Source organism: Cololabis saira, chromosome 3 (genome assembly GCF_033807715.1).
Source record: "Cololabis saira isolate AMF1-May2022 chromosome 3, fColSai1.1, whole genome shotgun sequence".
Classification (NCBI taxonomy): Eukaryota; Metazoa; Chordata; class Actinopteri; order Beloniformes; family Belonidae; genus Cololabis; species Cololabis saira.
In genome coordinates, this window is record NC_084589.1 from 17,251,281 (window position 1) to 17,275,149 (window position 23,869).

At 41.2% G+C, this 23,869-nt stretch overlaps 1 protein-coding gene across 1 annotated transcript in view; it reads left to right on the top strand.

Annotated features, from left to right (window-relative positions):
• LOC133426445 (CUB and sushi domain-containing protein 3-like) overlaps window positions 1-23,869 on the top strand; it is a 289,442-nt gene that overhangs the window by 86,837 nt on the left and 178,736 nt on the right. Inside the window, exons 6-14 of the mRNA XM_061716381.1 lie at window positions 2,261-2,373; window positions 3,458-3,535; window positions 4,918-5,005; window positions 5,423-5,547; window positions 6,202-6,323; window positions 8,797-8,900; window positions 9,341-9,453; window positions 9,705-9,887; window positions 10,493-10,819. Coding sequence (XP_061572365.1) covers window positions 2,261-2,373; window positions 3,458-3,535; window positions 4,918-5,005; window positions 5,423-5,547; window positions 6,202-6,323; window positions 8,797-8,900; window positions 9,341-9,453; window positions 9,705-9,887; window positions 10,493-10,819 — 1,253 coding nt within the window. The remainder of the gene's footprint in view (window positions 1-2,260; window positions 2,374-3,457; window positions 3,536-4,917; window positions 5,006-5,422; window positions 5,548-6,201; window positions 6,324-8,796; window positions 8,901-9,340; window positions 9,454-9,704; window positions 9,888-10,492; window positions 10,820-23,869) is intronic.

The following is a 23,869-nucleotide window of genomic DNA, read 5'->3' on the forward strand; positions in this document are numbered from 1 at the left end:
TGCGGCCTCCATTCCAGGAAACACAGAGGCTGTGTCTTCTTACTTCAGCTACCGGAAAGCTGCTTTTTCATTTTGTCTTTAAAATGTTCTCATTAGCATTTTATCAATTATGGAATGAGAAAAAAAGGTCAGCTTTTGTTGTGGGAATTGATTACCTTTTAAATCCATATTAAGAGGTGCCATTGTTTTCCTGTGCGATGGATAATTAGGATTTTTAAACTAAGCATTAAAAAATTCAAAACTTGCATTTACTCCGCTATCAGTTAAAACTTAAACATGCATTCATCCACATCTGACAATTGTTTCAGACCTCGGGATAAAACAAATAAACAAAAAAACGAATTAAAACAACAAAAACCACCAGAGAATTTACATTTTCCCCTACATTTTTTCATAAAATTTTAGTTTGACTTTAAAATGCATTTCTTCTATTTTCACTGGCAATTCTGACACATTGCCACACGCTCTTTGTCTCATCACTCTCCCTGCCTCATTGAGTTCTTTAATTTAGCTTTTGTCATTACATTTTTGCATTGTGTCGGAACATTACACAGAAAAGAACCTATAAAATTACAACACAGTAAAGCGTAAAGATACACACATACAGAGTAAGTCAGCGTGGTGGTTTTTTTTTCTTTTTGTGTTCACTGAGCCGCCGCGGGAGCTGCACCACACGCTTGTTCAGCCTGTCCCAAGCCTCTGTTTAAAGCTACACTGCCACTGTGTGCCACTGACTGTAGCGTGACACAGCTCGTTTTAGGAGCCTAAGACATTAGTTAAAAAAAAGAGAAAAAAGAAATAGGAAGCAAGCTTGTTAGTCCGACAGATGAGAAGGCCCCTGGCAGCTTTAAACCTCTGCAATTACAGAACATCCCAAACACTGCAGCCACACACTGGTCTTCTACACTGCAAAACAGATGCAGCAGGTGAACACAGAGACATTGAGTCTCACACACATATATTACGTAATATCTTGAAAATTTACCATCGTCATCATATCAATATGTGTCATATCAGTATCTTAAAAGGGGACAGAGTGTGATAAATTGTTGCTTGTTATATTTCCAAGTGGCCAATTAGATGGCCCCTCATTGCCTCGGATTAGATGTGAGTGACGGACCCTAAAGCACATGTTGTGACGGATATGTCACTGAGAGTATTGTGATGACAGGAAAGGAAAGATGGGTGGAAGGAAAACGCAGATGACAAAGAATTTGTGGGCAAAAAGAACAACAGCAATCAAAATACTCAACATTACAGAACAAAACAGCTTCTTCTGCACATTTGTTTAAGTTCTTTGTGTTAGTTTCTTTAATCAAGCACTTAACACAAAAGGTGAATTTTGGGGAGTCTAAATTTTCATTAGTCCCTTTGTAATTTGTTAGTTTTCCCTACTTAAGTCTGCCCAGCGCTGTAATGCTTTCCTACTAGAATTTGTTTCACGGAGCAACTGAGGCAACAGAAACAGACTATGCAGCTGGATTTTTATTTATTTTTTGTTTGCATTCATTCTAAATAATTCAATTTATTCATTCATTTCAAGAATCCAACTAGTAAGGGATGCTGTCCATCACGTAGAAGAAAATGTTTTAAGGAGAGCATAAAGATGCTCTGCTGAAATGATCAAGAGACTGTTTCGCCATCCAAGTTGGTTCGTTGCCAGTGTAGCTGTTGCTGCCAGGTGCATTTTTTTTTTTTTTTTTTCAATAAACCATGTTGTGGGAGTAGAAATAATGCATTTCATTTTTTGCAGTGTTTGTAAAGGCTACTCATTGTCTGGTATTAATGTTAGCTGCAAAACAGAAACACAAAGTGAGTTAAAGGCACTTAACTCAAGTATTGGTTTATTTATTACAAGTCATATTGTCATCGCAGTATTATTACATCACAGTTTATGTGCACCCCTAGTACGTGATGACTATTTAACCTCTCAAATGTAGTTTATTTGATATTTATTGTTTTGTTTAGAGGCTGATAAATAAAGGTTTTAGTGGACAGTGACTTTATTTATTTATTTTTATTTTACAGAATATCTGTGGTTTTACAAGGCTTCTTCCGCCTCTACAGCTTAGTATGCCGTATATGCATCCTGTAAATCTTGTAAACTCTTGATGGTCTTTCCCAGCTTCCTATTCATGGGTTTCTTTTTTCTTCTTTATGATAATGATACTACAATGAGTCTGGTGACCGAACAGCTGCAAAGAGAGCCTTTGTTCATATGAATGACACGTTTTCGTTATATTTGGCTTGTCACATTCAGGCTAACTGGAATGAATATTCCAGCACCCATCATCAGCAACAAAAACTGGCTACGGCTGCATTTTGTAACAGAGAGCAACCACCGCCACAAAGGCTTCAGGGCTCAGTATCAAGGTAAGACGCAATTACTTCATTTGCAAAATGTATTAGAGGGCCCCCTACTTGAATAAAAAGGTTCATCGTCGGAAATGCACTCTGTAATTACAAAACATGTTTTGATCTTTGCAAAGTGAATATTAAATAGTTTGATTAATGCCCTCTGTTGAGGGCATGAAGGCTTCAAACCAGTGACTTCAAAGGACCTGGTTAATCAAATATTTGAGAGGTAAATAGTGTGTATATTTCACCCTTTAGAAAAATTCAGTGCTGGAAGCCCAACAATCAATTACCTTGACATTGTTCTCTGGCATGACTTTAAAGTCACTGTATGTGCCGCATTTGCTCAGTGTTAAAGCCTCGCCCCAGGCCTCAAATGAAACCTTGCAACTTCACTATAAACATCTCCCAAAATGAAAATCTCACAGTAACTTCAATGTGCAGCAACTCACTGTAATCCAATAGCATGGGAAACGCTGTCTCTCCTTTTTTTGCTGTGTTTTTGCTGGGCAGTCACAAAGCAATTGTATTACACAGTTTGCTCATGAGCAAATAAGAATCCTGATCACAAGGCAAATTGACATCAATATTGCGTGTGAAGCAGCTTGATATAATCAGCAGACCTAAAGTGTTGCTCAGACGAGCGGCATCATCACAGTACCCTGAGATGCAGACTCCATTGTCGTTTCTTGATGCATCATTTATTGCTTTTATCTGTTTCCTATTATTGCCAGACACTATATCCCTTTTGCTTTTGTTTGCAATCTAGCCCCGCTGTGTTTGATTAGACTTTTCTTAAGATATGTAGAGCAGCAGTCCTTGGGATGCTCTTTGAAGCTGCATGGTGTTCCCTTATCCATTCAGTCTACTATGACTAATCAGTTTCCTGTTATACAAACATTAAAGAACTAAAAAAAACAGATTAAGCCTTTCCTAAATTGCCAGGGCAACTCCAACAACAACAACAACAACAACAACACAGTTTGGTGTTCGTCATAGGATCAAGTATTACCAAGAGAAAGAAACATTTGCACTGTATCTTCTCACATCTAATACTGTAACTTCTTTTATCTAATGAACTCTTTCTATTGCTCTCGACCAGTGAAAAGCTCTGGAGAGCTTAAATCCAGAGGGGTAAAATTATTACCAGGAAAGGACAACACTAACAAACTGTCTTTGAGTAAGTCTTTTATTTTTCTTATGTAACTGTTTTCATTGTTTGGCATTTTTTTTGTTCATATAGGCCTTGCGTTCTGGATCTTTGTTTCTTTCTGTACCTTTCTTTGCTGCATCTTTTGGTGATGGAATTAAGCTACAGTACTAGATTTTGCAGAAGTGCAGTCTCTTTTTCTTTCTGATGACCTACTTCCCATGCTGTCCCGGACCTCCCGTCCACACAGAAATGTGCTCGGTTACATGAGACTTAGTTCTGTGTCACGCAGCAGAACGCAGCATTTGAGTAACTTCATTTGGACCTGACTCTCCACTCCCCTCCCCCCGACACCACCCTCCGACCCGACGTCTCACTCTTTAATGTGCAAGCAATACATTGACTTATGTGTGATTTACACACACGCCAGTCGTCAGGGTTGAGTGACCACTTATTTGTCAGGTGATTTGTGTACACTTCGAACCAAACAGAATGCATTCTAATTGCTTGCGGAGCTCTGTCATTAACATAAATCTGGAGCACAATTCCCTTTAACTCAGCAGTGTGCTAAACACTTGGATGATAACAGGTTGTAATCTTTATTACCTTATGCCTCATAGATTCAGCACTCCATGGAAACATGAATAATGCAGAGGGCTGTAATCTTCTCTATGAGACAATACTGTTTATCATTAAAACAGTATGAAAAGATGCTTCACTTGCCTGGTGAATTTATTGTCTATAATTGATCTTATAACTGCATTATAACCCACGACAATTACGTTTCAAAGCTGATAAACCTCATTAAAAAGTAAAAGAAGAAAACATACACCAGTAGAGATGCTCACATAAAAGCACAAGTTGCACTGTGGAGTGACATAAACCTTAAGCAAAGCTAAAAATTATTTATTATGTAGCACTTTGATTTATTTAGAGACCATAATTTGAGGGGAGATGAGTTTTTTAATGGCCAGAACACACATTTTTCTTCTTCTTGGGCACTTCTTGACATTCATACTGTAATAAAGACAATGCTAAAAATAAACCACATCTTCAAGACTTTATCATGTCTACTTCAATCAGTATTATTTAGAGAAACCTGGTGGAATGATATCTGTTCAATGTCTGGAGGTTATGTAATCCACTGATGTTTTTGCTCAAGTATTAGATATTCATTTAACCTTAACTCTAACTCTACCCTCCAACACACCATACTGCGAGAAAAACAGGCAAACATCTTATGAATGTGAAATTGTAATATTCCTGTACCCAAACATAAGCATATTACACTGTGGCAGACCTGTGTACTGTTCATGTGCTTTTTCGTGGCAGTGGGTCTTTTTCTGACAGTTTGGAGGATTTGACAAAGTACCCCTCTCACCGAAACTCTTTGTTATTCTCTCTCTGTGTAGTGAATGAGGGGGGAATCAAACAGGTGTCTAATTACTGCCCGGACCCTGGGGAGCCGGAGAATGGCAAACGGATTGGTTCTGACTTCAGGTTAGTCAGTGATTTGCAACTGAACCGAAAGGATAGAAGGCTCCAGCCTCGTTTTGGGTTTGGCAGGACCGTGTCCAATGTCAGTCTAATCCTGGCAAGCTTGTTTGATCTGTTCACTGCAGTCTTTACTGCCTTGTAGGTAATATTATACAGAATGGTGGTGTATACACGTTACGTTCGGTTGCTTTGGGTGGCATGTTGCAATTTACTCATGCAGCTTAAGACACCCTGTACACTTCTACATTTTAACAGATTGTGAGATTTGCCACAGTGCCGTCGACTGTGGTGTCTTTGCACAACTGATTATAGATCTATGAGTACCATGAAATGAATAATGAGAATATCAATGCATACAGGGTCATTTTTGGAGAACTGATTGCCTTTTCAGATGTTAATGGTGTTTTGTTATCGTCTCAGCATCGGAGCCACTGCTCAATTTACCTGTGATGAGGACCATGTGCTGCAGGGTTCCAAAACGATTACCTGCCAGCGCGTAGCTGAGGTCTTCGCAGCTTGGAGCGACCATAGACCCGTCTGCAAGGGTGAGCGTGGCTTCTGAGGAGCTAATAAAACTGTTTGATTAAGGCAGTGCCTCTGGTTATAGGCTCTATGCAGATAGGAAGAAAGTTCATTTCTGTTAATTATGCATGAAAGCCTCTGCTTTAGCACTCTTCCATTCCAAAATGCTTTCCCAGTTTTTTCGTGTTTCATAATACCTGGAGCACCTTTTAGAATTTGATTAATGGAAATGCAGCTAATAGACTCTCGCTCTACTTACAATATATTACCCTTCAATCATAATGCAGGAGTTATTACTTTGCTTTGAGCGCAGCAGTTCCATCAATATTTATAGTGAATTTGACAATAACTTTTATATGTCCTGTTGTACAGTATATCGATGGGGGGAAAAAAAAAAAAAAATAATAAATATATATGTATATATATATATATATATATATATATATATATATATATATATATACATATATATATATATATATATATATATATATAAAGAAAAGTCAAGTAGACCTCTTTTGTTTCTTATAAAGGCACAGATTGTCCAGTGTATGCCTGCAGAAAGATTTGTGAACTGGTGGCCTTGGTGTCTGTTCTTATGACTCTAGTTGCTGTCATGCTGCGAAGTGTCTGTGACACTGAACAGATGTCTCAGTTTTTCACATCTTCTGTTGCAGTGAAAACGTGCGGGTCAAATCTACAAGGACCGTCTGGGACGTTTACATCTCCAAACTTTCCCATTCAGTATGAGAGTAACTCCCAGTGTGTGTGGATCATCACTGCCAGCGATCCGAACAAGGTAGTAGAACAAATGTCCTCACCCTCTAATCGCCATTGTTCTAGCTCTTGGACACAGAATAATACACATCCACTGCGACTGCAGAGATATGAACATCCAGCATTGAGCAGATTTATGATAAAACCATTTGAAAAAAAATTGAACTTGTCTTCTCTGAGCAATAAAATGTGGGTGCTATTGACGGAAAGGGCAAAGTTGTTGTCACCCCTATGGTGAAAGATGTTGGCCCAGTGTTATGTATTCACATGTGTATTGCAGCATTGATAAAGCAGTAATTTCCCAAATAAAAATGTCTGGCACTTAAAATACAAATTAGAGGCCCATTGATTTCTCGTCATGGTTACTATCACACTTGTGAAAATAACAAGAGAAAAAGTGTTGTGTGGAGCCATTACTGCCAGCAGTCACCTTGATAAAATACATCTAAATCTGACCTCTGTGTAGTGTCTTTGCACTGCACATAGTATCTTTTAATAATTTAATAATAGCTCCACTTATCTTAAATAATTTATGGCGAAAATCCCTGAACAATCTGACAGAAGAGTATAAGTAACATGATGTAACGGCTTACATGTGTTATTTATAAATGCGGGGAACAATCCCTCAGTAGTTTTATGAGGATCACAAATGGGCGTTTTCCTCTTCCCCTCACCATTATAGATTAGAAATCTTTCCCTCCTTGTGCTATGATGGATTTTTCTAAGCGTTCCACTTTTTGGTATAAATTTATACATACATTTTTTTGCATCCGTTTACTAAAGTCAGGAGAAGGTTACCTGGAATATGCATGTTTTGGGATTCAGCTCATTGTCAGGGTTCCTCATTAATATACATAACTGCAGTGGATTTTATTTCTGATCTCACTAAAATACCAGTTTGACCGTGGCCATAAGCTCCTGGGTAATTCACCTCATTCATCCGGGGCACTTGAAATGATTAGAACAAGAAACTGAATGAGAACAGCGTTTCCCCAAAGCAAAGCTTTTTTCCCAGTGGTCACAAACACACACTCCTACATGGATTTGTCTCTCCATTTGTATTCTGCACACTGAGTTTAATACACAAGTATGTGCTGCCCTTTTAATATAGTGAAACTTGCTAACCAAAACGCACTTGGTCTGGCAATTGCCACAGTTCTGTGCCGCTGTGCGCTCTCCAAGGCGAACAAGCTTTTGACTTGGCAGCAAAACATGGTCCATTAGAGTTATTATGGCAATTATGCTTATGTGTTCATTGTAATGAGGTTGTTTTACATAGATGTTGTGCAGTCACTGTCCTCCCCCTAGCTAGAAGAAGAGAGGCTGGGGAGGACGAAGCAGACATATGTTTGTCATCAACAGATGTGACACTAGTGTCTTAACCAAATCTTTCCCGTCATTACTAACGCACACAAAGTGTAGGCTAAGGTAACGCAACTGATTGTGAAATGTCTATGCAGTCAACTGTTTGTGTGGTTAGTATCAGTCTAAGCAGCTGTTGCCAGTTTTATCATTAATCATGTTGTCTTTTGGGTTGCTATGTGCATTTTTATCACAAGATAGACCAGTGACCGCCAAAAAGATACCGCAAGGGTAAATTTTGATGGGCAATTCATAATTTGCAACTCTTAAATTTGGTTTTTCGAGTTTAATTTGTGCTCTACAGTGATATGACGTGATGCTGCTTTCAGTTTCTGTGTTGCATTAAAAGATGTTTGCAGTGTCCTTGGTTGTGGAGTTGCATAGCACGAACAAGCAATCTTTGTCAAAGCAACCCACTGTTAACAGTGAAAACTTTAATGTGAGTTGAGTTTAAAGTTTTGTTTTCTCTTCTTTTTTTCCATTTCTTTGTTGACTCGAGTTTTCTGCATAATTCATGGAAGTACCAGAAAATAAGCAGCTATCTGAAGTATGAGCTTTGTGGTAGAATGCATCCGCTTTTGTTACATCGCTTCATCAAAATTGTTGCTGTCTGCTTCTGCAGAAAATGTGCAATTTCTCTTGACGGAGTTACCCTTCTCACCTTATCTCCATAAACATTTTTCAGAAGGCAGGTTTATTATGAAATTCACATAAGTTAGAAGATGTGCATTTGGAAATTAAATCTGAAACTCATTTATGTTCATTTCATTGTGAAGTTTGGTTTGTTCAACAGTGGAAATGAGGTTGGGATGGTAGTGACTATGAGTTGTTGCACAACTTTCTTACATATTTGTGTAAAGGAAATACCTTCCAATGACAAGTGATGGACTTTTAGCTGTGTAATTGCGTGGGGTTGTTTAGGAAACGCCACACAAGTCCTGACAAACAAAAATGTTCAGCCTGTACAGCTGTTTATGTAAACTCTCTCCACTGATAAAAATGTTAAAAGATATCTTCTGAAAGAATCTTCCCAAATGTTGTTAAATGGATTTAAGCATGTCCCTGTTGCTTGTTAACACTTTGGAAATGTCAGACTGCCAAACTAACTGGTAATGTACTCTTATTGACTGCAGGTCATTCAGATAAACTTTGAAGAGTTCGACTTAGAAATTGGGTATGATTCACTAACCATTGGAGATGGAGGGGAAGTCGGGGACTCCAAAACAATAATTCAAGTGTAAGTACAAAACAGGCTTTACAGGATGTATTAATGTACCCTGATAATAGAAAGAAAAGTGAAGAAGAAAAGATAAGTGCCTACAAAAAAGAAGGAGAACGAAAAAAAAATAGATAGAAGAGTGGTATTTTTGTTTGTTTTCTTGTTATAAATATGTGTATAGATAGATTGGTGTTCAGTAAGTCAACGTAATTGTATTAACAGAGAGGGGCAGGTATCATAAGTTTTCTTCTTCCTGCTCCTTTTCTTTCATGGTGATAATGTGTACTTCATGGAATTTTGTACAACATTATTAAGAATATATATGGAATAAATGAAATGAAATGAAATGAAATAATGCACTCGAATAATAATGGAAAAGTATGCTTTTGTTGCATTAAGTGTCGTCTGATGAGGTGATGTTTGAAAAGTGGAGCTGACTGGGTTTGTCCTGTCTGCAGGCTGACGGGGAGCTTCGTCCCAGACCTGATTGTCAGCATGTCCCATCAGATGTGGCTCCATCTTCAGTCTGATGAGAGCGTAGGCTCAATAGGCTTCAAAATCAACTATAAAGGTACCAACATCTAAGCGCTGATATCTTCTCTCACGCCTGTATAATTCTTTTCCTAACTTTCATTTAGTAAATTTAGAAATATTTTCCTGTTCAGCTCTCCATCATGCTCTGGTTTGTCTAAGATACAGTATATACCATGACCAAACTTTTGCAGCATAGCTATAATGTTACCGGGAAAAAAATAACCCTCAAAATTTTTAAGGCTCTCACCCGTTCATCTCTTCTTTTGTTCTCTATTCCCTCACCCACAGAAATTGATAAAGAGAGTTGTGGTGACCCCGGTACACCTCTGTATGGCTACAAAGAGGGCAGTGGTTTTTTAAACGGAGATGTTCTCCGCTTTGAATGCCAGTTTGGATTTGAGCTCATTGGAGAAAGGATGATAACCTGCCAGGACAACAATCAGTGGTCAGCTAACATCCCCATCTGTATATGTAAGTCCCATGCAACCTTCTTTTTTCATATCTGAAAATAAATACGGTTTGTTAATTGAACTTGCAGCACATTGTTGAACAGCCAGCTGTTTACTCAAGGTAAGATGGGAAACAGAAAGCATCTGGTTGCCTCACTGCTTAGGTTTGCAGAAGAGGAAAGTCATGCTGTGCACACACTCTAGAGGGGGCGACCTGCATTATACACTGCATCTTCCTGTATTTAGACAGTTGGAAATACTCTATCCTCTTAGTTTCAATATGCCTTACCCAAATCAGGATTTCCGTTTCTCCATGTTAACTTTGCCCATTGGGACAATATGTTGTATTCCTGTGCGTCTGTAGTGCAATATGGCCATTCCCCATGCAGTTTCATGTTTCTTCTGCTCCTCTGTGCCCATGGGACCAGTGCTGTCTCCTGATTGCTGAGCTACTTATACAGTAGTGACATTGTTCTGCATGAATCTTTGTGCTGGATTTGGTTACAGCAGAACGCACACTTTAGAAAGTAATGTTGCCAGTGAGAATTGCTGTAACGGATTACTGTCGTTGGTATATTGACTTTTTTTTAGTTCTCGCTGATATATTTTTCTCTTTTTATCACACAGTTCCCTGCTTCTCCAACTTCACCTCCCCCATGGGAACGGTACTGTCCCCCGACTACCCAGAAGGCTACGGGAACAACCTCAACTGTGTGTGGCTGATTATCTCCGAACCTGGCTCCAGGATCCATCTGGCCTTCAATGACTTTGACTTGGAGCCTCCCTATGATTTCCTCACTATCAAAGATGGGGATCAGTCGGGAGCCTCAATATTAGGGCGATTTACAGGGGCTGAAGTTCCTTCCCACTTGACCTCCAACAGTAATATTCTGCAGCTGGAGTTTCAGGCGGATCACTCTATGTCGGGGCGGGGTTTCAACATCACCTACAGTAGTAAGTTGCTGTTTGATCAAACAATCATTTTAAGATAAAGTTTTGAGGAGCACCCGTTCTTGTCCTTGTATACTTGGGGATTAGTGTGATGATTATCATCAAGATTGGCTTTCTGGGCTTTTTTGGAAGCAGTCTGTTAGAGGATCAGTATTTAGAGCACACACACACACACACACACACACACACACACACACACACACACACACACACACATATGTACAGTGCCTATCATAAGTATTCACCCCCTTGGATGTTTTACCCTTTTAGTGCTTTCATAAATTAATCCTGGTCAATAAAATTTGGCTTTTTTAACACAAAAATTTATTGGAAAAAACTCTTCAATGTCAAAGTGAAAACAGATTTCTACAAAGTAATGTCAATGAAATAAAAATATATAAAGAAATATAATTGTTTGCATAATTATTCACCCCCTTCAAGTCAGTATTTTGTAGATGCACCTTTAGCTGCAATCACAGCAGTGAGTCTGTGTGGATAAGTCTTTCTTGCAAAACTGCTCAAGCTCTGTCAGGTTGCGCGGGTATCGGGCATGAACAGCCCTTTTCAAGTCCAGCCACAAATTCTCTATAGGATTGAGGTCTGGGCTTTGACTTGGCCACTCCAACATTAACCTGGTTCTTTTTTTAACCATTCCTGTGTAGCTTTTGCAGTATGCTTTGGATCATTGTCTTGCTGGAAAATAAATCTTCTCCCAAGCTGTAGTTCTCTTGCAGACTGAATAAGATTGTCCCCCAGGATTTCGGTGTATTTTGCAGCATTCATTCTGCCCTCAATCTTTACAAGCCTTCCAGGTCCGGCTGCTGAGAAACATCCCCACAGCATAACGCTACCACCACCATGCTTCACAGTGGGGATGGTGTGTTTTTGGTGATGTGCAGTGTTTGGTTTTCGCCAAACATAACGTCTTGTCTGATGGCCAAAAAGCTCCATTTTGGTCTCATCAGACCAAAGAATCTTCTTCCACTTGACCATGGAGTCATCCACGTGCTTTTTGGCAAACTCTAGTCGAGATCTAATATGAGTTTTCTTCAACAGTGGCTTTCTCATTGCCACTCTCCCATAAAGCTTTGACCGGTGAAGAACCCGGGCAGCAGTTGCTATATGCACAGTCTCACCCGTCTCTGCAGCTGAAGCTTGTAACTCATTCAGAGTAGTCATAGGGGTCTTGGTTGCTTCTCTCACTAGTCTCCTACTTGCACGGTCACTCCGTTTACAAGGGCGGCCTGATCTAGGCAGATTCACACAAGTGCCATATTCCTTCAATTTCTTGATCATTGATTTCACTGAACTCCGGGGGATGTTCAATGCCTTGGACATTTTTTTATATCCATCCCCTGAATTGTACTTCTCAATAACCCTTTCCCTGAGTTGCTTGGAGTGTTCTTCTGTCTTCATGGTGTAATGGTAGCGAGGAGTACTGATCCACCAGTCTGGACCCTTCAGACACAGGTGTTTTATACCTCAATCACTTGAAACACACCCACACCACTCAGGTGATCTTCATTTCACTAATTGTGAGACAATTGGAAACAATTTGATGGACCTCTATCGAATTAGACCATTCAATTAAAAAGGGGGTGAATAATTATGCAAACCATTATATTTCCTTATATATTTTTATTTTATTGACATTACTATGTAGAAATCTGTTTTCACTTTGACATTAAAGTTTTTTCCAGAAAATGTTTGTGCTAAAAAACCCAGATTTTATTGACCAGGATTGATTTATGAAAGCACTAAAAGGGTAAAACATCCAAGGGGGTGAATACTTATGATAGGCACTGTATATAAATAAATGTGTGTGTATATATACATATATATATATATATATATATATATATATATATATATATATATATATATATATATATATATATATATATATATATATATATATATATATATATATACATACATACACACTCACTCATATCTCAGTATAGTTGAGGCCTTTTGTGACCTTTTTAAACTGATTGTGGTCTCATTCATATGTATATATAAATACACATGAGACCACATTCACAGATGGTCCAGACATAAAAACGTACAGATGGTTGTGCCCTGTAAAACAGCAAAGAGTTCAAAAAGGGTGCATGAATAGAAGGATATGTGCAAGAGACAGTGCTGGATCACAGCAAGATTGTACATATTTATACTATGAGTATATACGGATGTGAACCAGGATTGTTTGTTCTGCTGCTACAATGATGTGAGCTGTTGTATAATGAAACGATAAAAAGTAGGAATAATTTCCTGAATCATTCTTTATCTGTGAGAGAATGAGCTTTGCTGTCTCTGTATGTCATGGAGGGGGTGGGATGGACTGTCAATGATGGAGAACAGTTTGTTCAGTGAGCTACTGTCTCCGTCTGAGTCAAATATCTCTCGGTTCGGTTCTGTAATTTTTCCAGCTTAATAGATGAGTTTATTGATCCTGCTTACATCACGGGCATTGAAGCTGCTCTTCCAGCAGAGGACAGGTGAATATATGGCTCTTGACACTTGGTGGGGGAAGATGTCAACACCTTTTTTGTATATACACAGGGATCTCTGTTCTTCCTGTGAATTGGACCCCCAATAATCATATTTTTGGTGTCAGTGACATTTAGGAGCACAAGACACTGCAGGAGCACTCCATGCAGAAACTGAGCAGTTCTTTTAAAGGGGACCTATTATAAAAAACACGTTTTTTCTTGTTTTAACATATATAAAGTGGTCTCCCCTCACCCTGCCAGCACAGGGGAGACAAAATACCATGAAATTCTGCAGGGTCTCTGACCCCCGCCTTACAGAGTCCCCCAGTGTCACGTGACCTTTTTTTGAGCCATTCTGAATCTGCGCCTAGGGTGACGTCACCATAGGCGCTCATTTCCATAGGTTCAGCCTCCGCTGCTGAAACCACGCCCACAACCAGCTCTCTCCGCTGCTGGAGCGGTGGTTCCTTCAGCCAGTCAAGGCGCCGCGGATCCGGGTTAAATCATCCAGGTTCCCGGGTGGTTTGGGAGCTGGGTCCTCGGGGGTCCGTCCCAGGTCGGACCAGCTTCACCCTCCGAGATTTTCAGCGAAATCTGTCGGTTTGATCCCCGGTAACGGGAGATGCGCCGCGGATGCGCTCCGGAGCCGATCTGTGTGCCCGCCGTGCGGTTGCAGCGCCAGCGCGCAGAATCCGCCGGGCAGATCCGGCTGAAATTCCGCTGGTCGGTCCCCGGGAGTCCCTGCTACCAGTCCAGGCCGGTTCCTGCGGTCCCGGCCGGTCGGAACCGGTCAGATTCCCCCGTTAAAGCCGCGGTGATGCACGCTGCTCCAGCAGCGCTGCTCCCGGGCGCCCGGCGTGGCTCCGGGGCCAGCGTTCAGCATCCGCCGGGTAGATCCGGCTGAAATAGTGCATAAATGGTATTTATATACAACTCATATTTTATTTTTTTAACAATAAAGTTTCCATTTGTGAAAATTCAGTGTTGTGATAATTTACAGGCTTGGGCTGCTCTGGCGGAGCGAGGGTTTATTCTCCTCCCCTGCTACACGTCATTCAGGGAGCCAATCAGCGCAGAGCCTCATTATCATACCCCCCCCTTCCCTAAAAATGAGGCGCAGAAAAAGAGGTTAGAAGCGGTAAAACTAGTGACAGGGCCCACAGGCTGGATTTATGATTTATGTGGAAAAAACAAGCTTTAGATTGTTTTTAAGACATTCAAGGCCTGTTTAAAATATACATTAAATGCCATAATAGGTCTCCTTTAAGTCTGATTCCTGACCATCTCTGATTCAGTAGGTTATAGTGAAAGTCCAAGGTTTGGAGAGTGAACAATAATGGAGACAGAACAGTGCCCTGTGGTGTTCCTCTGCTACTAACCACATCTCAGGGAGGAAGCTCTCCACCCACACGAATGGATTCTATCTGGCAGATAGTTATAGTAGCAACCTATGAGGCAGTACATGCATGACACCTATCTTGAGCAGTTTCTCATTCTGGAGAAGAGCTTAGATAGTATTAAAGGCAATGCAAAAAATAAAAAAAATACTGACATGCCATCCAATTGAAGGTGAGGATGCTGTAGCAGATAGATCATGCACCTCCACCTGGCAGGCAACAGAGAGGGTCAAGAGGAGGTAACAGAGGAACACAGCTAGGCCAGTCTCTTGAATAACATCTGTTTAAGTGGACTGGTCTAAAGGCATTGAGGTTCTGATGGGGTGAGTGTTTAGAGTCTTTCAAGTCCTGAATGGTATATTTCAATCTGATGCTGAACTGCAGAATACCAGACAGCTGGATGGAGCAAAACTACAGGAACATATGTGAGCAGGGTCAGCAACCTCAACCTGGTGAAGTCTCTTCAGCTGCCTCGTCACCTGGTCAGATGTCATGAGTCACTGCTGTAAAGGTTGAAGTGTAAGAGTCGCCACCAAATAGCCCAGCAATAAGGAGGGGGTGGAAAGGGAAGGATGATTTGATAATTGAAGAGGCTAGTAGTGGAGTATAGGACGGTCAGCAAAGGATCCCGTGATAAATCTTGTTCAGATTCAACTCATTGATGCTTTCATGGTCGACTCCCTGCTGTGGGCTGATATTTGCTTCCTCGCCATCCAGACATCTATAATGTTATTTTGTTGGACTTTATTGCTCAGCTTCTGCTTGTATGACTCTTTCGTCCTCAGCAACACTTTCAGTTGAAAGCTGTAATCTTTTTTACTGCTCGTCACCAACCCGAAGTCTGTCTTCTTTCAATTTAAAAAAGAAGAAAGGTTTTCGTGTTAAATGATCAGCTTACAGTCCTGGTTTTGGATGGTTGTGTCCTCTCAGACACTGATCAGTTCCATGATGCAGTGAGTGATGCTATTAATGATATGCAGCTCAGTCAGGCTGAGATCAAGTGACTGACTGAGCTGTTGCAGAATATTACACCAGTTTACCCGCACCAACCTTTGGGTTTTCTTGACTAAATGTTTGCGTTGATACTTGATATGCTAGCAAAAAAAGTATATGAACCCATGGGGTTAATAACTATTTGAACCACCTTTTTAGCAGTAGTTGCATGGAAGCCAGTACCTACAATTGAAATTGAAGCAATTACTTTAAGCAAGTTCTTTTCAAATCAAACTTGTACAATGTCCATAAGGAATTTTTGGCCACTTTTCTTGAAATAATTGTTTCAGGTCAGACACATTAAATGGCTCTGTTGAGGTCATTCCACAGTATCTATGGAGGTGAAGTCTGGGCTGCGACTGGCACACAGTAAAAGGCTGATTTTCTTTTTCTGAAACTATTTTCTGGTGGATTTGCTTTAATGCTCAGTAACATAATCCACCTGCATCACCCAGCCTCTACAAGCTTCAGCTGGCAGATTATGTTTTTCTCCTCCAGAATATTTTTGGTGAACTTGGCAATTAACTTTAGTGATAAGAACTGGTCTGTCCCTCAGGCAGCAAAGGAAGCCCATATCATGATGATACTTTCACCATAGTTCACTGTTGGGATGATGTTTTAATCTTGGTAAACTGCACCCTTTTGGCACCATAGTGGATAATATTTCCAAGGGATTCATACCTTTGTTTCACAACTCCGCAGGGGCTTTTCCCAGTAATAATGATAATGATAAAAATTAAAATAAATGATAATAATAATAATAATAATAATAATTAAAGCTGCAAGCAGCGATGAACGGGCCCTCGCACTCAAGGCCACCGCCCCCCATAAGCATATCAGAAATGACACCACCCACGACTTCCTATGTCAAACCATTCAAAAGTTAAAGCAGAAAAAAGGGACAACCAATCAGAAGAAGGGGCGTGGCTAATTCAGGCCAATGAAGGTCAAGGACTCCATACAGAATCTGATGCCACCACCCACGACTCTCTATGTCAAACCATTCCAAAGTTATAGCAGAAAATCGGGACAACCAATCAGAAGAAGGGGCGGGGCTAATTCAGGCCAATGAAGGTCAAGGACTCCATACAGAATCTGACGATACCACCCACGACTCTCTATGTCAAACCATTCAAAAGTTATAGCAGAAAATCAGGACAACCAATCAGAAGGAGGGGCGGGGTTAATTTTCACCAATTATGGTCAAGGACTCAATACAGAGTCCCATGACACCACCCACGACTCTTTATGTCAAACCTTTCAAAAGTTATGGCAGAGAAAAGTATTCTAGGGGGCGCTGTTGAGCCGTTAGGCCACGCCCATTAATGCAAACCATGAAATATCAAATTTATCGCCAGGCCTGGCTTGCATGCAAAATTTGGTGACTTTTGGGGAACTATCAAATTTGGACCAATCAGATGAAGGGGGGTGCGAGTGTTGCCACGGTAACACCTTTGAATGAGAAAAGTAATGCGCGTCGTCGCAAGATCGAGACGCACATTTTGATGTTAAAAAAAACACACAAATTGCTGACTATAAACTTTGCATTGTGCTGGGATCGAACCCGCGATCTCTCACACGAAAGACGGTGACAATACCCCTCAGCCACGAATCAGCTTGGCTGTTTCCTGACTGACTGATTAAGGAGACACCAACATAGCGATATAATCTGAGTCCCGAATTGTTATTTCGTAATTTTTTAAATATTTGTAAGATATAAATATTAGTAAAACCCCACTATTTGTGCTTTTATGAATAGCATGTTCCAGTCTTTACTTCCTAGACACACACACTGCATTGAAGGGAGCGTTTGATTTATTGTTCACGTAACATTACTTTTATTTTTTCACAACCAAACCACGCACTTTATTTATGTCATTTGCAACAAGCAAGGACAAAAAATAAATGATTCCACCAAAATTCCAGAGATTTTTGTGGTTGGCTGACACATTACCAGCATATTTCAAATATGTCAAACCATTCAAAAGTTATAGTCAGAAAATATGGACAACCAATCAAAAGAAGGGGCGGGGCTAATTCAGGCCAATGAAGGTCAAGGACTCATTACATGGTCCCATGACACCACCCACGACTCTCTATGTCAAACCATTCCAAAGTTATAGCAGAAAATCGGGACAACCAATCAGAAGAAGGGGCGGGGCTAATTAAGGCCAACGAAGCTTAAGAACTCATTACAGAGTCCCATGACACCACCCACGACTTCCTATGTCAAACCATTAAAAAGTTATAGCAGAAAAAAGGGACAACCAATCAGAAAAAGGGACGGGGCTAATTCAGGCCAATGAAGGTCAAGGACCCCATAAAGAATCTGATGACACCAGCCACCACTCTCTATGTCAAACCATTCCAAAGTTATAGCAGAAATCGGGACAACCAATCAGAAGAAGGGGCGGGGCTAATTAAGGCCAACGAAGCTCAAGGACTCCATACAGAGTCCCATGACACCACCCACAACTTCCTATGTCAAACCATTCAAAAGTTATGACAGAGAAAAGTATTCTAGGGGGCGCTGTTGAGCCGTTAGGCCACGCCCATTAATGCAAACCATGAAATATCAAATTTATCGCCAAGTCTGTCTTGCATGCCAAATTTGGTGACTTTTGGAGAACTATCAAATATGGACCAATCAGATTTCAAAATGGCCGACTTCCTGTTCGGTTTCGGCCATGGCTCCAAGAGACTTTTCTTTAAGTTGTGCCATGATACAGGTGTGTAGCGATTTTCGTGCATGTACATCAAACCGTATTGTGGGGCTTGAGGCACAAAGTTTTCCGGGGGGCGCTGTTGAGCCATTTTGCCACGCCCATTAATGCAAACCATGAAATATCAAATTTATCACCAGGCCTGGCTTGCGTGCCAAATTTGGTGCCTTTTGGGGAACTATCAAATATGGACCAATCAGATGAAGGGGGGGTGCGCTTGTTGGCGTCTAGCGTCGCCACGGTAACACTTTTGAAAGAGAAAAGTAATGCGTGTAGTCGCAGGATGGAGACGCACATTTCGATGTATAACACATCTGGGTCCACGATACGGTTCGGGCCGTATTAATTCTCGAAGGAATGGCATAAATTGCTCCAAAATTACGCGATTAATTCAGAATGTTCAAAATGGCCGACTTCCTGTTCGGTTTCGGCCACGGCGCCAAGAGACTTTTCTTTAAGTTGTGTACTGATACAGGTGTGTAGCGATTTTCGTTCATGTACGTCAAAGCGTATTATGGGGCTTGAGGCGCAAAGTTTTTTCTGTCTGAACCAATCAGATGAAGGGTGGGCACGCTTTTTGGTGTCTAGCGTCGCCACGGTAACGCTTTTGAAAGAGAAAAGTAATGCGTGGTGTCGGAGGACGGAGACGCACATTTTGATGTATAACACACTTGGGGGCACGTTACGGTTCGGGCCGTATTAACTGCCGAAGGAAGGCATAAATTTCGCCAAAAGGACACGATTAATTCAAAATGGCCGACTTCCTGTTCGGTTTCTCGACATGACGCCCAGAGACTTTTCTTTAAGTTGCGCCATGATACAGGTCTGTACCGATTTTCGTGCATGTACGACAAACCGCATTGTGGGGCTTGAGGCACAAAGTTTTCAAGGGGGCGCTGTTGAGCCATTTTGCCACGCCCATTAATGCAAACCATTAAATATCAAATTTTTCGCCAGGCCTGACTTGCATGCAAAATTTGGTGACTTTTTGGGCACGTTTAGGGGGGCAAAAAGGCCTTCCTTTTGTCAGAACAATAAGAAGAAGAAGAAGAAGAATTCCTGCAATTACAATAGGGCCTTCGCACTGCAAGTGCTCGGGCCCTAATTAAAGCTGCAAGCAGCGATGAACGGGCCCTCGCACTCACGTCCACCGCCCCCATAAGCATATCAGAAATGACACCACCCACGACTTCCTATGTCAAACCATTCAAAAGATATCGCAGAAAAAAGGGACAACCAATCAAAAGAAGGGGCGGGGCTAATTCAGGCCAATGAAGGTCAAGGACTCCATACAGAATCTGATGACACCAACCACGACTCTCTATGTCAAACAATTCAAAAGTTATAGCAGAAAATCGGGACGACCAATCAGAAGAAGGGGCGGGGCTAATTTTCACCAATTATGGTCAAGGACTCAATACTGAGTCCCATGACACCACCCACGACTCTTTATGTCAAACCTTTCAAAGGTTATGGCAGAGAAAAGTATTCTAGGGGGCGCTGTTGAGCCGTTAGGCAACGCCCATTAATGCAAACCATGAAATATCAAATTTATCACCAGGCCTGGCTTGCATGCAAAATTTGGTGACATTTGGAGATCTATCAAATATGGACCAATCAGATGAAGGGGACGAGCGCTTTTTCGCGTCTAGCGTCGCCACGGTAACACTTTTGAAAGAGAAAAGTGATGTGCGTCGTTGCAGGATAGAGACGCACATTTTGATGTAAAAAAAAACCACAAAAATTGCTGACAAAAGTTTCGGGAAGCCAGGCTCGAACTCCCGACCTCTGGCACCAAAGACCGCTATGATCTGGCTGAGCCACGTCTCAGCCATTGCTTTTGCTTTGACTTACTGGCTTAAGAGAGACCAACAGAGCAATAAAATGTCTGGAACTTTTTTTCATAATTTTTTAAATATTTGTAAGGTATAAATATTAGTAAAACACTACTATTTCATTTATTACTCTTTCTGTAAGCATTCTACCGAGGTTCTAACCGGGCTGAGCACGGGACTATTTCTGACGTCACCACATTACAACAGCTGATCGGTCGGGGGGCGGGGCCGTCATCACCCTACTCGCCACTGATTGGTCGGGGGGCGGGGCCGTCATCACCCTACTCGCCACTGATTGGTCGGGGGGCGGGGCCGGCAGACGTTTGAATCAGGAAGCGGGAGTCAAACCATTAAAAAGTTACAGCAGAAAAAAGGGACAACCAATCAGAAGAAGGGGCGGGGCTAATTAAGGCCAACGAAGCTTAAGGACTCATTACAGAGTCCCATGACACCACCCACAACTCTCTATGTCAAACCATTCAAAAGTTATGGTAGAGAAAAGTTTTCTAGGGGGCGCTGTTGAGCCGTTAGGCCACGCCCATTAATGCAAACCATGAAATATCACATTTATCGCCAAGTCTGGCTTGCATGCAAAATTTGGTGACTTTTGGAGAACTATCAAATATGGACCAATCACATGAAGGGGGGGCGCGCCTTTTGGCGTCTAGCGTCGCCACGGTAACACTTTTGAAAGAGAAAAGTAATGCGTGGTGTCGCAGCATGTAGACGCACATTTTGATGTATAACACACCTGGGTGCACGTTACGGTTCGGGCTGAATTAACTGCCGAAGGAATGGCATAAATTTCGCCAAAATGACACAATTTATTCAAAATGGCCGACGTCCTGTTCGGTTTCGGCCATGGCTCCAAGAGACTTTTCTTTAAGTTGTGCCATGATACAGGTGTGTACCGATTTTCGTGCATGTACGTCAAACCGTATTGTGGGGCTTGAGGCACAAAGTTTTCCGGGGGGCGCTGTTGAGCCATTTTTCCACGCCCATTAATGCAAACCATGAAATATCAAATTTATCGCCAGGCCTGGCTTGCATGCCAAATTTGGTGCCTTTTGGGGAACTATCAAATATGGACCAATCAGATGAAGGGGGGGTGCGCTTGTTGGCGTCTAGCGTCGCCACGGTAACATTTTTGAAAGAGAAAAGTAATGCGTGTAGTCGCAGGATGGAGACGCACATTTTGATGTATAACACATCTGGGTTCACGATACGGTTCGGGCTGAATTAACTCTCGAAGGAATGGCATATATTGCTCCAAAATTACGCGATTAATTCAGAATGTTCAAAATGGCCGACTTCCTGTTCGGTTTAGGCCATGGCGCCAAGAGACTTTTCTTTAAGTTGTGACATGATACAGGTGTGTACCGATTTTCCTTCATGTACGTCACACCGTATTATGGGGCTTGAGGCACAAAGTTTTTTCTGTCGAACCAATCAGATGAAGGGTGGGCGCGCTTTTTGGCGTCTAGCGTCGCCACGGTAACGCTTTTGAAAGAGAAAAGTAATGCGTGTTGTCGCAGGATGGAGACGCACATTTTGATGTATAACACACCTGGGTGCACGTTACGGTTCGGGCTGAATTAACTTTCGAAGGAATGGCATAAATTTCGCCAAAATGACACGATTAATTCAAAATGGCCGACTTCCTGTTTGGTTTCGGGCATGACGGCAAGAGACTTTTCTTTAAGTTGTCCCATGATACAGGTGTGTACCGATTTTCGTGCATGTACGTCAAACCGTATTGTGGGGCTTGAGGCACAAAGTTTTCAAGGGGGCGCTGTTGAGCCATTTTGCCACACCCAATAATGCAAACCATTAAATATCAAATTTTTCGCCAGGCCTGACTTGGGTGCAAAATTTGGTGACTTTTTGGGCATGTTAAGGGGGGCAAAAAGGCCATCACTTTGTCAGGAAAATAATAATAATAATAATAATAAAAATTCCTGCAAATACAATAGGGCCTTCGCACTGAAGGTGCTCGGGCCCTAATAATAATAATAATAATAATAATAATAATAATAATAGCGTTTTTGTAATAATGCAGGTAGCAGTTTTGTTCTAGTTGAAGTTTGTTGACGAATTTTAGAGGAAGACCAGACACGAGGTAGATACAGCAGTTGAGACGAGAAGTAACTCAAGCATGAACCAGGGTGGCAACTTTTGAAGGTGAGAGCAACGGGTGAAGACAGTTGATATTTTGAAGGTGAAAATAAGCAGATCTGGTGATGTTATTGATATGTGATGTAAATGAGAGCGTACTGTCAAGCGTGATGGAAAAGGTGTCATAGAATGGCAGTGGATTTGGAGTTTGGCTGTGTTCTCGTTGGTACATTTTAGGCATGCAGCGATGTTTCTTTGGACGGCAGCAACTTCCTCTGTGGTACCATGGTCACCCTGTTAGTTCAGTGGTTTACGTCGACTCATGAACAGAGTTGTTTGCCTTTAGCTGTTGTTCATGGGTTCTTCTTCACCTCAATGAGAAATCAGTGTTGTCTTTGGCGTCCTCTTGGTGAGGTGCTCACTTCTAGAGAGTGTAGCCACATTACTGAACTGTCTTCATATAAAGTCTTTAACTGTGTTCTGATGGATGCCTGAACAGCTTAAATAACTTGGTATCCCATTCAGCTGACCAACAACTCTTGATATGTCTTCAGAGATGTCCTTTTTATGAACCTTGGTTCACATCAGCAGTTGTTTCTTATGAACAGTAAACTCAAAATGTTCAGAACTACCGGTATGTTGATAGATTTTTATCATTTTGGATTTTATTTTCTTTTTTTTTTCATTTCAGTCATTGATTTTACTCCAGTTGTCTTAACTAATGACATCAACTAGCTTTTGTTTAAGTAATTAGTCCGTGGGTTTGCTCACGATTTCCACCAGCACTGTGAATTTTTAATGGGAGCGTTCAATAACGAAAGGAAAAATTATAATTCTGTTATCAGCTTACAGACAATATGTTTGTAGATGAAGATCAAATGTCACTTTCTGGCATATTAATGCAGAAAACCAGTTACAGTGGGGCAAAAAAGTATTTAGTCAGCTACCAATTCTGCATGTTCTCCCACTTAAAAAGATGAGAGAGGCCTGTAATTTTCATCATAGATACACTTCAACTATGAGAGACAGAATGGGGAGAAAGAATCCATGAAATCACATTGTAGGATTTTTACTGAATTAATTGGTAAATTCCTCAGAAAAATAACTATTTGGTCACCTACAAACAAGCAAGATTTCTGGCTTTCACAGACCTGTAACTTCTTCTTTAAGAGGCTCCTCTGTCCTCCACTCGTTACCTGTATTAATGGCACCTGTTTTAACTGGTTATCAGTATAAAATACACCTGTCCACAACCTCAAACAGTCACACTCCAAACTCCACTATGGCCAAGACCAAAGAGCTGTCAAAGGACGTGAGAAACAACATTGTAGACCTGCACCAGGCTGGGAAGACTGAATCTGCAACAGGTAAACAGCTTAGTGTGAAGAAATCAACTGTGGGAGCAATTATTAGAAAATGGAAGACGTACAAGACACTGTGATAATCTCCCTCCATCTGGGGCTCCACGCAAGATCTCACCCCGTGGGGTAAAAAT